Source organism: Rattus rattus, chromosome 7 (genome assembly GCF_011064425.1).
Source record: "Rattus rattus isolate New Zealand chromosome 7, Rrattus_CSIRO_v1, whole genome shotgun sequence".
Lineage (NCBI taxonomy): Eukaryota > Metazoa > Chordata > Mammalia > Rodentia > Muridae > Rattus > Rattus rattus.
In genome coordinates, this window is record NC_046160.1 from 28,567,606 (window position 1) to 28,582,541 (window position 14,936).

Below are 14,936 nucleotides of genomic sequence, written 5' to 3' on the forward strand. Positions count from 1 at the left end.
TGTACAAGCTCATATTACTTTTCTCATTACACACACACACATATGCTCACATACATACACACGCATTCAAAAACAAGAAAAATCTAATTGCCTCATAGAACAGAACAGTGAAATAATATGGTGTGCTTATGAATTGGAATTCTCCATGGTCATTAAAATCATACTGTGAATTAATATTTAATGGTTTGGGGATTGCTTGTCACATTTTAAATGTAAAAATTAAAAGTATGATGTAAAATATGAAAAAAAAAATGTGATCTTGGGATAGAACACGCTCCTGGGAGGCTACACTCAGTAAATTCCTTGTAAAGTAATGTGTAAGCGAGGCAGCGGTGGTACACACCTTTAGTCCCAGCACTGGAGAAGCAGAGGCCAACAGATCTCCGAGTTCAGGGTCAGCCTGATCTACAGAGAGTTCCAGGACAGGCAAGACTACATAGAAACCCTGTCTCAAAAAACTAAAAAATAACAACAACAATAATAAAGTAATGTGTAAATTAAATATAATTTCAATCAGGATCTCCAAGAGATTTTTTTATAAAGTGGAACTAAAATTGGAGACCAGCCTAGAAAGTTTTAAATAAAGAGAAAGGATTTGCTCTACCAATTACTAAAATATGAGCATGCACACCTGTATGGTGTGTGTGTGTGTGTAGATGTATAAGATGTAATGTTTTAGCAAAGGACAAAATGACAAAATAAATAAATTGAATAGTTTGATTCCAAAACAAGTTCCTGCAGAAGTTTAGTGTTGGGTCAGAAGACGCTTGATGAGCGGGGGATGTGTGTTAGAGTTAGTGGCCTTATGCAACTGGCTCTTAGATGGGGAGATGTTGAGAGCTGTTTTCTACTTATACTCAGCAGCATCCCCATGCTGAAGGCTTCCATTTATAAAGATGAGGCAGACACTCACAGACAGCGTGGGTGCCTGCCTTCTGCGAGTCTCCTTTTCCCTTCCCTCCCCTGCAACTGCACAGTGGCCAGCAAGCTGACCAAAGAGCACACTGCTGACCTGGGGAAAGTTTTCACGTTACTTGGCACAGTTGCCAGTTAGCACCACTGAAGATGCTCAGAACTTAAAGCTTTCGTCCAGGATACTACAGGAGCATGATAACAATATGAACAATGAAACCATCAGAGTACCATGATAGGTAGACAAGGCCGTGCAAGTGGAACAGTTAACACCTACGTAGCTATTACCATGTTTAAAGCAATGTTAAAATATGCCAGACATCCATAAGTTCACTTAGCATTGTGTACATTTGTACATTATACCATTTCACGGATGAGAAGTCAAAACATACAAAGAGTAAATAACTTCCAAAGCTTAAAGTCCATAGGGAAAGCAGGCTGCAGCCCAGACCGCCTGCAGTCTGAAGCACTTTGCTGTGCTGCCTATCTATGCCAATCCTGATTCAAATACCATTGTCACAGACCTTGTTCAGCCAGAGTAGAGACACATGACAGAGTGAAGAAATAAGGAGACATCTACGGCAAGGAGTATAAACAATGAAGACTGTGCAGATGACGAGTGCAGGCTAGGTACCCTACTTCATTGTCTTTCACCCCGTGGGTGTACCGTATTCATTATTCTGTTTCTCTGTCCCTAACCCACATCAAAAATGCATTCCATATATGTACAATAAATCACATGTAGTGTATATTTCAGTCAATGATCCTACACACATACTACAAATACTTGCAGATGACAAGATAACACTGAGTCGACTCCCCTAAGTTTTCTAAGATTGCCACACTGATTTGACTGGCATGAGTTTGTTAGTTTGTTTTGTTGTTGTTTTGTTTGGGGTTTACTTTGGTACAGCTTAATAACTGAGATGATCTTGAAATGCCATAAAGACAGTATTAGTGGTTCGGGGCTTTATCTGGGTAACAGTCGGAAGCCACATAAGGGTGATTTAAATCACATAAGGGTGCTTTGATTTCTGGCATGAAGATCTTTCTTGTGATACCAGAGTGTAAATGTGAATGTTACTAGATTTGGAGAGAATGGTGTGAGAAAACTGAGCCATCTTTTCAGGCCTGTACATCACCTTGCATAAGTCTGTTGCTCTTTCAAATCTAGTCTTTCCTTTTCCTAGGTAACCCAGGCCTTTCCCCCTTCTACGTGCCATTTGCAAAGGCCTTGTACTCTTTGGTGAAGGGCCACTTCCCAGTATGGATCATCTCGCATGCTGGGTTTTCCTTGACTCCCAAGGACAAGAAGATTCTCACTGCACCACAGGGTATGTCCTTGTTAACACCTTTAAGATTGACAGCCAACAGGTACTGGTGTTTCTAGGAAGCCTGTTGGCATTCTCAGGTCACAAGCAAAAGCCTCTGCTGTGTCTTTAGACCCAGGGCCCACATTTTTATAAGTTGGAGAAGGGAGAGCTGGGCTTCTGTGTGGTGATGTGCTAGATGGTGTGTTAGGGGAAGGATGTTACTGTGGTATTGCAAGCATGTGCATTTGACCCATAAGAATTCTCAGACGTCTACTTTCCTAAAGTGAGAGAATACATAATTTAAAGTTCCTACAGACATCAGGCTTATGTCTTCTGCTGTGGGGCTTTTCCCCTTGGTTGTTTGAGGGAGGTAGGGGCTGTAGTGCTTACTTCACTTCCGGTTCTTGCAAGCCACTCTTCCTGACTTAAAGATACAGTAACCTTTGTATTCTTTATGATTAAATATTCCTGATTCTTTTAGACAATAGTATACAGATTTCAACACGCAAACCTGTACTTTATGAATGATCTTAGATGACATTCAAGGCTAGTTTTGATTAATTTATTTTTAAATGTACTATGGCCACTCACCATCATATCAGATGTAATTGTTTTCTGTTTTAAGATGATTGTGGTTATGATTATGTGAACTCTTCTGAATACTCTCTGAACATTAGTGTATTCAGGTAGAGAAACAATACCAGTTTATCTTGTTCATAACTTTATACTTTATAGATGATCTTTTGGTTCCAGTGCATGATTTTATTCCTTTTTTAAAATAAGTACTGTATTTTTAAAATTAAAATGATGTGTACCTGTTAAGTAAAATTTAGACAATACAGATGCTAAATAAAATGTTTAAAATTGCTGCTTTATAATTTAAAATTGGAAAAGAATATTATAAATTATAATATTTTTTTAATTATGATCAAAAATTGTTAGCTTCAAAACAAGCAAACATTGGCACGTTAGCACGGAGAGAAGAGACTCTCTAGTCCTTTAATGCTGAGTACAGAAGCCCAGGTGTCTTACACAAATTGAATTATGCCTATGAGAACTGTCCCGTGGTGGACTTATCTTCTGTGGGGGTTTGGTTTGGTTTGGTTTGGTTTGGTTTGCCCTTTGTAAAATGTACTGGTGAAATGTATATCTTAGACCTGAACTAATGTACTTACTTTTTTCATAAAGGTACTGATGAACATTTATTTACTGCTGGTTACTGCTAGTTGGCAAACATTATGCACAAGGAAAGGGTCTAATGCAAAATTCTTCCAAAATAAGTAATAAGACTTCTAGTTTCATCTCTGACCTGTAGGGCTTAGAATCTACCACTCCTGCCCTCACAACCAGATGTCAGGCACTCAAGAAAGCAGGACCAGGGCATATACAACCTGGACCAGTGGCACCACTGTGAAAAAACAGCTCACTTGGAAGAACTTAGGCAAGCCTTAGCCAGTAGAACACACAGAGGTGCAATGCAGACAGTTTGAGAGTGAAGTGGAAATTCTCAGGGGCTTCCAAGGCTCCAAAGAGTATTCCCTCTAGGAACTCCACATCAGCTCTTTGGCAGTCCTTTAGTTTCTGCAAGAACATGTAGGAGATACAGGATTGGTTTTGACCCACTTTGTGGGTACTGGAAATTGAACCCAGGTCCTCTGCAAGAACAGTAAGTGCTCTTAACTTCTGAGCCATCTCTCCAGCTTTGCTTGTTTATGTTTTAAGACAGGACCTCACTAAATAGCTCAAGATGTCTTTAAACTGACAATCCTTCTGCCTCTCCCTCTCTCATGGTAGGATTGTAGGAATAAGACAATGCCCTTTGATAGTTTAAATTTTAAATGTCCCTAAAATGTTCAACTGAGGGAGTAGTCTCCAGTGCGTAGTTTTCAAACATATATTAGGGACTTTGATAGGTGTATGTCAAGAGGGCTTTGACCTCATGAACGAAATGCTCCATTTGGGGATCCGTAATGTAATGGAATCTTGAGAGGTGGTAAACCTTTTGTGGAGTAAGTAGTTTAGTTCATTGGGGTCGTGACCTTGGAGGATAGGACTTCTTGTCCTCTTCCTTTCTCGTTTTCCTTCCTAGTCCCCAGAAAGCCAGCAGCTTTGTGGTACCACTTGTTGACTACATGGTCTGTTTCCCAGTACCCAAAACAACAGGGCCAGACAACTGCAGGTTGAGACCTCTAAAACCATGAGCCAATCTCTGTGAGTACTTTGCCATGGCAGTAAAGGTGTCACAGTGATTATCTGAGAATATCTTTCAGGGTCTTCTTAGGGTGGGAATGGAGGGGAAATCATTTTGCATCATTCCCAAAGGATTCTCAGTAGCAAAAGCCTACTCTCCAAGGGATGAGACCTTGTGTGACCTTGTCTAACCGGAGGGAAGAACCTCTTGGCCTTCTTGCCTCACATAGAGAGGGAAAATGATCTGAAAAGCATTTGTTATGATCACAGACAGAATCTCAGGTCCCCTGAGACTATGCAATTGAGGAATGCTTCCTCCCCTACCCCTATAGTTTACACCATGTTCATAGGCTTTGGATATAACAGAGGTGTGTGTGCTGCAAGTTACAGGATCTGTTAAGGAGGTCTTGGGGGAACCAGCAGGGAAGGGTGAAAAGACAATAGCATGGATGAAATCAAAGGCTCTAATAAATATTAAATGTAGCTCAGTTCCTGGCCACCTTAATATAAAGCCGCATGCCAAGAATCTATTTATTCACTTCAGTTCCTAGTACTGGTACATCATGTCCAACTTTAGTCAGAAAAGTTACAAGGCTTTGTAAAAGGCAAGAGAAAAACAGTAAGACTGAACAACAAGTTGTGAACCATAACCAAATTCAGATGTGCCTATTGCCAACGTTAAGCTTATCAGATAGAGCATTTAAAATAACTATGACAATTAATATGTTGAGACTCTAATGAAAACTGTAACATGCCACAAAAGAATAGTAATCCAAGTTGATAGTTTGGATACTTTTAAAGAAAGAATAAAAAGAAAATACTAGAAAATACTGCAACAAATGGCTTTCATGGGCTTGCCACTAGGCCCAGTGCAGCTAAGGAAAGGATCTGTGAAATTGGAAATAGATCAGTAAAAACTTCCCTAACAGAAATGCAAATAGAAAAAAATAGTGTTCTTAAAGAACAGGATATCCAAGAACTATGGACAATTTCAAAGGCGAGACAGCTACATAATTAGAATACAGAAGAGGGTTGGAGAGGAGAGGAGAGGAGAGGAGAGGAGGAGAAGGAGAGGAGGAGGGGAGAGAGGAGGGAGAGAGAAGAGGGAGAGGGAGAGGAGAGGAGAAGGGAGAGGAGAGGAGGGGGAGAGAGGAGGGGAGAGGAGGGAGAGGGGAGGGAGAGGGAGGAGAGGGAAGAGAGAGAGAGAGGGAGAGGGGAGAGGAGAGGAGAGGAGAGAGAGAGAGGAGAGGGGAGAGGAGAGAGGAGAGGAGAGAGGGAGGAGAGAGAGAGGAGAGGAAGGGATGGAGAGGAGAGAGGGAGAGAAGAGAGGAGGAGAGGAGGGGAGAGGATGGAGAGGATGGAGGGAGAGGGGGATGGAGAGGAGAGGTGGAGAGAGAGGGTGGAGGAGAAGAGAGGGGAGAGATGGAGAGAGGGGTGGAGTGGAGCCAAAGTAAAGGAAGCACTTAACTCACATAATGAAACTCAGATGCCTGGCGAACAGTGAGCAGGGTAACTACTCAGACTCTTTGCCTGTGTGTCACATATTGAAATTACAGGAAATCAATAGAGCCCTTGAAGGACAACAATAAAATTTCCAAGAACCCTTTGTCACATGCAAAGAGAATAAAGTAAAATACTTAGTTTTGAAAGAAAAATATCATCAACCTATAATTTTGTGTTTAATAAACATATCCTTGGAAAGTAAAGGAAAGAAAGTAATGAGTTTCTAGACAAAAGCAGAGGAGACCGTTTGCTTTAATTTTACCTTACAAGAAAAGCTAAGTGGAGCTGGAAACTCAAACCTGTAACAAGAAAAGAAAGGCATAGGTTACAGAGATGGCTGATCGGTTAAGACCTCCTGCTCTGTAGAGACCGAGCTCAGTTCCTGGAACCCACAGCCACTGGGTCATAACCACCTGGGTGTCCGCTTCCAGAGGATCCAACACCTCCTCTGACCTCTGTGGGCATGCACATGTGCGCATGTGCACACACACTAATAAAATATAAAAAAAGAAAAGCAAGGGAGAAATTTTTAAGAGTTTAAATTTTTAAAGTTCCTTATTCTAAATAAGTGCTCAGTTGGTAAGTGGTGATAACGTATGGGTGAGTGGGATGAGTGTTGGCACGGGCATAAAGGATGGAGGAGAGCAATTAAGATCATTGTTATGTAACAAAACTAAAGGTAAAGTGATAAGTCATTACTTATATCAGCTTACATTAAGTACTGCAAATTCTAGGGCAACCATTAAAAATGATGAGGAGGAGGATAAATTTTTAAAATTAAGGACATATAATGACCATGACATGACCAAAAGAGAGAGAATGGGATGATTAAATATACTCAATTAAGACCAAAAAAGGTAGAAGAGAGAAAGGCAAAAAACAAACAAGGCATCAAAGCAGAGCACACGTAGTGGAGAGGAAAGGGAGGCTCAGCAGTTAGGACTTTGCTTGCAGAGGACCCAAGTTGGGCAGCTCACAATCACCTTTAACCCTGCCCCAGGTAATCCAGGACAGTTTTCTGGTCTCCCCAGGCACCTGTCCTCATATGCACATAGCTATACATAGACATTCATATATACACATAATTAAAATTAAATTAAAAACTTTAAATTGTATATGATCATTTATCTAAATGTATTAGTAATCGGTTTGAATATGAATACTTTAAAGGATAGTCGCTCAGAGTAGATAAAAATAAGATCCAACTATCTGCTGTCTACAAGAAACTCTTTAAATATAAGAGACTGGTGGCTCCTTACTGAAAACTAATTATTATCCATTCCCTTTGCTCAAAGTTCTGAGTCATGAGCAGCCATCATGTCTTATTCCTACATCCCTACCACGGAGAAAAAGACATATATATATATATATATCATATAGTATAGTATAGTATAGTATAGTATAGTGAGAATTCTTAGTTACGGCAGCAACAGCAGTCACAGTAACATTCCAAAGCTGTACTAAAATCAGAAGCAAATAAACACAATCTGAGTAGCAACTTTGAAACTGAAAACAGATGGAAAGGATCAGCCAGGATAAGGGCTCTCAAACTCTGACGTGCACCAAGGTTGTTTATTAACATAATGGCCAGCCCTTGAGTCACTGATTCAGTAGATGTGGGACACCATCTGAGAATCTGTATTTCTAACAACTTCCCAGAAGCCTTCATACTGCTGGTCCTAGGACCACATCTTCAATACCTTCGCTGTGGATTTTCCTCTACCAAGTAAGCACTGGTGCACAAAACCAGTGAGAAGTGAGTCCGAATTTCTAGGGAATGTATTTAATTTGTGTTTTAAATTGATGCTTGCTTATGTATAACTTTACTTGGGTGCTTATTGCTTGGAGTCTGTACTTGGCTTCTGTACTTACTAATGAGTTAATAATGACTTAGCAGTTACACTGGGCCCTTTGCTACCTAATGAGAACAGTGCCATCTAGAGGCATTAGCCCAGAGGGCCAGCAGATACTAAGTAGCCAGGTAAAAGGGCAGGCTGTTTATCACCACTGAGGACTAACTACTGATCCCTGACTAGGTGATGGTGTGTAGAGCTGCAGGAGAATTAAATGGAACTAGAGATGTCCATCTCTGTCTTTTGAGATGACTATTTCCATTTATACCCTGAGTATCCCAAAAGTTCTATGAGGCCAAGTGTAGCCCTGGCCTTAGCAACCTACATGACCTAGTAGAGGTGATGTAGAGGTCACACTTACGAGTGTCATAGCAGGTGGGTTAGCGCAGCAGGACAGTTGCATCATTTCCCATCTGAGATTATGATCCTAAGTACAGGTGGCCCGACATGCAAGGTATAGTCTGAAAACTACGTAATGACTGAAAGCAAGCTATGGCAGCACATCAAAGGTTGGCAGACGTTTCGCTTCATATTAGCATGTGTTAAGATTATGAACAGTTGGAAATAATATTCTGGTTGCAGCATATTGACAGAACCATAAAGTGGATATAACAACAGAGCAGATGTTCTCTGATACCACAAAGGGATGATTCAAGAAAAGCTGAGACGAAATGTTAACAAATTGGGAGTTTAAAATGTTTTTTGGCTTTGACTTACTAAAACAGCTTACTTGGTGGCAAATTTATTATCAACTACTTCAAGTCTTTTGTTCAAAACATATAAAACACAAGTCCAGGATTCCACTGGTTCAGCTTTAGCAGATGAGAACATCACCTTAAATTTGTATATAGCCTTTCATAAATGATGAATCTGGCTCATGCAATTGTAAAGAAACAAAACCACACCCAATAGTCCGAGAGAGAGAGAGAATATGCTCTGTAAACTTCTCTTCTCCCAGGAAAGGGCATAGCAGAAGAACTTTGAGGAAAGATGCTCCCAACGGTGGGGACAGTCAGGCCAGTACCCATGGCCACTAGAAATTCAAGCAAGTTTCCAAGTTAAAGTGCAGAGCTGGAGAAGAACCTAGAAATCAAGCACATTGTTGCAGTCCTGAGGCTGGTAAGAGGACTAAGGAGCCTCATTCAGATTGCAGATTTTTGCGTGAGAGCAAGTACATTCAATGGAAATATCCTCAAATCGTAGACAGACAGAGACTTGAAATCCAGACAGTTCTGGTGACAAGCATTTCCAGTAAGAGGTGCTCAGAATGACTTACATGCTCATCAGTATCTGGATATTGTGTCTGAAAACCCCAACATCTTTCTAAGTGCATTTAGGAGTCTCTGATGCATTGGGGGCTGTTGGCATGGTAGCACCCATCCTGGACCCCACAAGCCAAGCATGCTGCTCCTTTCTGTGTAGTCTACATACATGCCCTCGTGTAACATCCCATGTCCTGCTCAATTTGTGACAACTTTCTTTTCTAACTACTTTGTTCTATTTCTCCCTCAAACTCCTCACCATTTCCAAATATCACACTTTGTGCATCTTGCCTTTGTTTACTGTTTGTAGCATTTTGTTCTTCCTGCATTTCCTGCCTGATCCCTCCATTTGTGCTGTTGAAACCCTTAGTGGATCATTCATGCCCATCAAGTGGAAAGCATAACTTGTTTGGTTGTTGAGAATAATAATTAAAATTATTTTTAAGACATTCTTGAAGTTCATAGGTTTTGTATTTGTCTTTAAGTTAGGTAGCATTTGTAAATAAGTGTAAATGCCCATCTCTCATCCCTTCAGTGTATTCGTCACTTTGAGAGCTGGCAAACTCACCAACAATTACATCCAAGGAGCTTGCAGAACACTGAGAGAGCTGGGAACAAAGTGCGCTCCCAAATTGTGAGCGTGTCTTTTCATCTTAGCAAACCTAGAGGTAATAGGGAAAGGAAAGTCATTTGGACCCCTGAATGAAGGAAGCATAAAGACTTGAGGGCCACAGTTCTCACCCAGCTGCTTCTCTGATCTTTAGCATGAACCCACAAAGTCCTTTGGGCTTTCTATGTCCCATTTGAGTAACAATGAAGTGACTTTTTTTCTGTAAAATAGAAGCAAGATACCTGGGGACCACATGTCAAAAGTTCTCCTTTTTCCCAAACATTAAGTTCAATATTTACACTTATTTAACAGTTCAAGTTCTATTATTAAATGATGGCTAGCATTGCTAGACTCTTTTTAATATTACAAATAAAATAATACATAAAAAGATTTTTCACATTTAACCTCTGGTTCTACTTTTGTGAATTTTTCATGACTTTTTAGATTTTTTTATTATAATATACGTGTATGGTAAACATTGTTTTTAAAGGTCCATCTAAGGAATAAATGATACACCCATCTTGATCAAAGAATTTCAAATATGAAGTTCTGATTTCAGCCTTTTATTTCTTCTTGTAAGCTATTAGGTTAAAATTATTATTAGGATATCCTTATTGAGTAAGGGGCAAGATGGAAAAGTCACATTCACAAGTGAAAATGACTGTGTGAAAGGTAAAGGGCTACGATGTGCACACCCAGTGCCACAGCACTAAATTCTAGTCTTATGGTCATCAAAGACTTGTAAATAGTGTTTGTGTGAAAATGCATAGTTAAACTTATACGCTTAATGTTTAATCTGTAGCTAACTATACATATAGAGGAAGGTATATATAGACTTATGCCCAATTTCAAATATGTAACTAAATGTTTACATCTGTGGTGGTGGTCTTGTAGTATTTCTCGAGAATCAATTGGAAAGAGCTATAATAACACCTCTCTAAGTACAGATGACCACTGCCTTTCTGAGATACTTAAGGGCTTCACAATTATACCCACGTACACGTTAACATGCACACCCACATACACATGAACATAGGCAAAATAAATAAAATCTATTTATCCTCTTTCTGGGCTATAATCTTCTTGAAGGCAAGTGTAGTTTTGTTGTTTGTTTTTTAATTCTTTGATACAACACATCCCTACTGCAACTTCTCTTCCTTTCACTCTTCTCTGCCCTCCCCTATTCCCCCTCTACCCCAGGTTCACTCCCCCATTGCATCTCTCCCACAAAAGAGTAGGTCTCTCAGGGTCATCAGCTGAACACATAAGATACTACATAAGACTAGGCACAAAGCCTCTAACATCAAGGCTAGACAGGCAAACCAGTAGGAGGAAAGGATCCTAAGAGCAGGCCAACGAGTCAGAGACACTCCCAGTTCCACTGTCAGGAGTTCCCCTTAAAACCCAAGCCAACGACCATAACATATATTGCAAAGGATCTAACTCAGACCCACTTAGGCTCCATGACTGCCACTTAAGTTACTGTGAGCCCCCTTGAGCCCCCTTAGTTGATTCTGCCTGCCATGCTCGCTCCATGTCTTCCACTACTCAGGCTCCCACAATTCCTCCTCTCCTTTTCCTCAGGGGTTCCCTGAGCTTTGAGGGGACTGACCAGATGAGACCTCCAACCTGGGCTCTCCCTTCACCTAATCTTCGCTGTGGATCTCAGCACTGGCTCCCAACAGCTGCCAGACGTGGTCTTTCTTATGATGACTGGACTAGACACTGATCTATGGATATATCAGAACATACTTTTTTTCTTTCTTTTCTCTTTTTTTTTCTTCCTTCCTTTCTTTTTCTCCAGTTGGGTTTGGTTCTACCCTAGGTCCCTGGTCATCCAGGTAGTGTCAGGCATGGGTTCCTCCTGGTGGCATGGGCCTCAAATTAGACCAGCCATTGATTGGCCACAAGTTCTCTGTCACCCTCATCCCAGCACATCTTGCATACAGGACAGGTTGTAGGTGGAAGGTGGCTGGGTTGTTGATCCATTCACACCACTGGAAACCTTGCCAGGTTGCAGAAGATGGACCGTTCAGGTTCTGTATCCTCATCACTAGGAGTCCTTACTAGGGGCACTCTTATAGATGCCAGGAGTTTCCACTGCACCAAGTTTTCACATCACCCACCAATGCCCTCCCCTTCCGGTCATCTCTCCCCGTCCTTTCACTCCACCCTTCCCATGCCATTTGATCCCTCTTGTTCCCATCCCCACTTACCCCGAGTCCACCTGCAGAATCTATTCTATTTCCCCTTCCCAGGGAGACTCGTGTGTCCCCACTAGAATTCCCCTGTGGGCTGTAACATGTTTATTGTTTACTTAACGGCTAATATCTGCTTGTAAGTAGCTACATGCCATGTTTGTCTTTCTGGGTCAGTGGGGTTAAGCAAATGTAGCTTTTAATTAGGTCTTGAAAACTCTAGAAAAAGAGTTAGGACAGAAAAGAAAGGCTATTTCAAGTCATGACTGTATGAGTTAACATTTAGATTTCTACTTAAGTCTAAGTTTTTGTAAATATAAACAGATTGTTAACGTAGGCGGTATCATGTGTTTCTTAGTTCACTGAATATAAGCTTAACCCAGTGGTCCCTAGGGTGTAGTCTGAGAATCAGCATGTGTGTATCTCCTAGAAACTTAGGAAATTCTTGGACCTCTACCCAGACCTACTGTGTCAGAGACTCTGGTGTCAGGGCCCAGCTATCTATTCCAACAGACTGTCCCAAGTATTCTGTTACATGATCGTTCAGAGAACTCCTGGCCTAAACTAACAGTAGTCCATGGACTAGTTGAAAATCCGTGGGCTTTGAGAACAGACCTTCATTTGAGTCTCACCTCCTCTATTTCACAGGTCTGTAGCTGTCAGTCTCAAACATACTGTCTGTGAGTTGAGATGTCTCAGATAATCCTTCTTTTCCAGCTCTGTGGTAAGGGTGGATGACTGTAACGTAAGTGCCTGGTACTGTAGCTAGCGTACTCTAGGCTTGTGACAAAGGGTGAGTACTTCACCCTGCGTTACTGCTTTAAGTTCAGCATTTTCTGTAGATACTTTATCTACTTTAATAAGCTTGCTTACTTATTACAGCGTGTTCATACTTTTGCTTCTAGAACCAAATGCTCAAGAAATTGAGGACATCTATGGTCTGAATGGTCAAATAGAGCACAAAATAGCTTTTCTGAGAGCTCACGTGCCAAAGGATGTGAAGCTTATATTCATTGGCCATTCCGTAGGCAGCTATATAGCTCTTCACGTGATGAACCGTGCCCCGGAGCTGCCGGTACGTATGCCTTAGAAGGTGACTGTGGGTGCCTGATTGTGTATTAGGTTTTTTGGAAAGCACGGGAAAGGGTGCATGGTATCTATCTTTATCCTTATCTCTTTAGTACCAAAGATGTGTTTAAGAAATTCCCATAAAAAAATAGATAGATAGATAGATAGATAGATAGATAGATAGATAGATAGATAGATAGATAGATAGATAGGAAGAAATTCCCATGATGTTCCAGTGAATAATGGTGGGAAAGATGTTTGCTAAATGAATGTCTTGGAGTTCTGAGGTCATGTTTAACCTACTGTCTTTTGTGAAGAAGTGTTTAAGAACAGTTACTGAGAGTGGCATGGGAAGCCTCTGTCATTATGGGAAGACTGTTCTGAAAAGATTCATAGGCTAGGGAGGTGGCTCGTTGGCTCAGAGCACCAACTGCTCGTCTGGAGGATCCAACAAGTCTGATTCTGAGGAGGTGGTTCTCAACAGTCTATAGCCACAGTTCAGGATTCTGGGTCCTCTCTGGCCTCCACAGGGACTGCATGCAGAAGATACACAGCTATATGTGCAGACAAATCACCCATACTATAAAACAAAAACAGTAACTCTCCAAAAACTTAAGTAAGAAAATATTCCTGTCTTTTTTAAGAAGCAAAATGATGTACCCTCATCATTTGGAGTTTAGATTCTTTTCTGTTTTGTAGTGTGCAGATACATATATATCCTTTCATTCACAGATGCTTGCTGTCTTTGTCTTTTTGTTCGTTGTGATCCTGGGGATAAAACTAGGGCCTAAAGCAAGCATTCTATCAGTGGGCTAACTGGTTCTTAAGTGCAGCCCTGTACTGTAGATTGAGGCACTGAAGTCACAGATTCCAACTTAAAGAGTGGACTGTGTGAGAGCCTTTACATAAAGGTGCGCTTTAGCTCACATGTATCATGAACAGACCCGGTGAGTGGCTACAGTTTGCAAGTTATTTCTTCATTTGTCATGTGTGCGTATAAAACCGTTGTTGGGTTATCTTGAGGAACCCCGTGAGGATACAGGATGTTTTTTAGCAGAGGGCCTGGAGTCTTGTGGATGAGACAACTAAGCAAGAGGACGGGATCCCTTCACAGCATCCCTGTCCATGAATATTTCCAGTCCGTGTGATAAAATATCTCCAGCGGGGTCTTGGATCCCACTAGGAATTTGCCTCCTTTCTTGCCAGCTTGCTTCATTCGGTGCTTAAACCAGCACTTGGAAAGAATAGAACTATAGACTCCCCGACTGTTTTTAATACCAAATGGGTTTTAATTTTCTCCTTTTGGATATAAGGAAATATATTTTTATGTCTAAGTGTGAATTCAATAAATTGAAGATGATACTTGCACTCAGTTGTATCCTGCCCTAGATAGGGCCTTTTATTCAGAAAGCAGCTTTGCTTTTGATGTTAGCCTTGGCGTCACTTACAATCTCTTTTCTGTCCTTGAAATTCCTCTCACACTATATGTGGCTGTCATTTCCCACCCCCCAGCCTGTGTGTGAGCACCTCTCTTCCCACAGTAACTGTGAGCTCTGTCTCTAGTACTCACTTAGGCTCAAATCATTTTTTGACATTTCCATTAGTGTAAACTTGGACAAGTCATTGAGTCTCGATCTCAGTGTTTCCATCAGCAAATTGGAAATAATTCATGTGTTCTTCAAGGATTTTGTGAGGACCTATGTAAAATATTAAGAGTGTAGCCTGGGATTTTAAAGTTCTAAGCAAGTATCTACTATTGTCATTTCAGTCATTAGGTTAACTGCTGTATTGGTTACTTACTGCCCCAGACCAATATTGTTAAACTGCCCCAGACCAGTATTGTTAAACTGTTTGTATTTACTACCAATTTCTGGTTAGAAATCTGATCACAGCTTAACCAGGTCCCAGACTGCAGAGTCTTTGACAAAATCATAACTGTGCGTCTTCCCAGGGTTGTAGTCTCCTGTGAACACTTGGACTGAGGTTGGAAAGGATGGAAAGAGGGAAGAAAAGGAAAAAGGGGAGGG

The 14,936-nt window shown here is 41.0% G+C and overlaps 1 protein-coding gene across 2 annotated transcripts in view; it reads left to right on the forward strand.

Annotated features, from left to right (window-relative positions):
* Ldah (lipid droplet associated hydrolase) overlaps positions 1–14,936 on the forward strand; it is a 77,659-nt gene that overhangs the window by 19,035 nt on the left and 43,688 nt on the right. For both annotated transcript variants that reach the window (XM_032909189.1, XM_032909190.1), the window contains 2 exons: positions 2,103–2,246; positions 12,747–12,916. In XM_032909189.1, the coding sequence (XP_032765080.1) occupies positions 2,103–2,246; positions 12,747–12,916 (314 nt within the window). The remainder of the gene's footprint in view (positions 1–2,102; positions 2,247–12,746; positions 12,917–14,936) is intronic.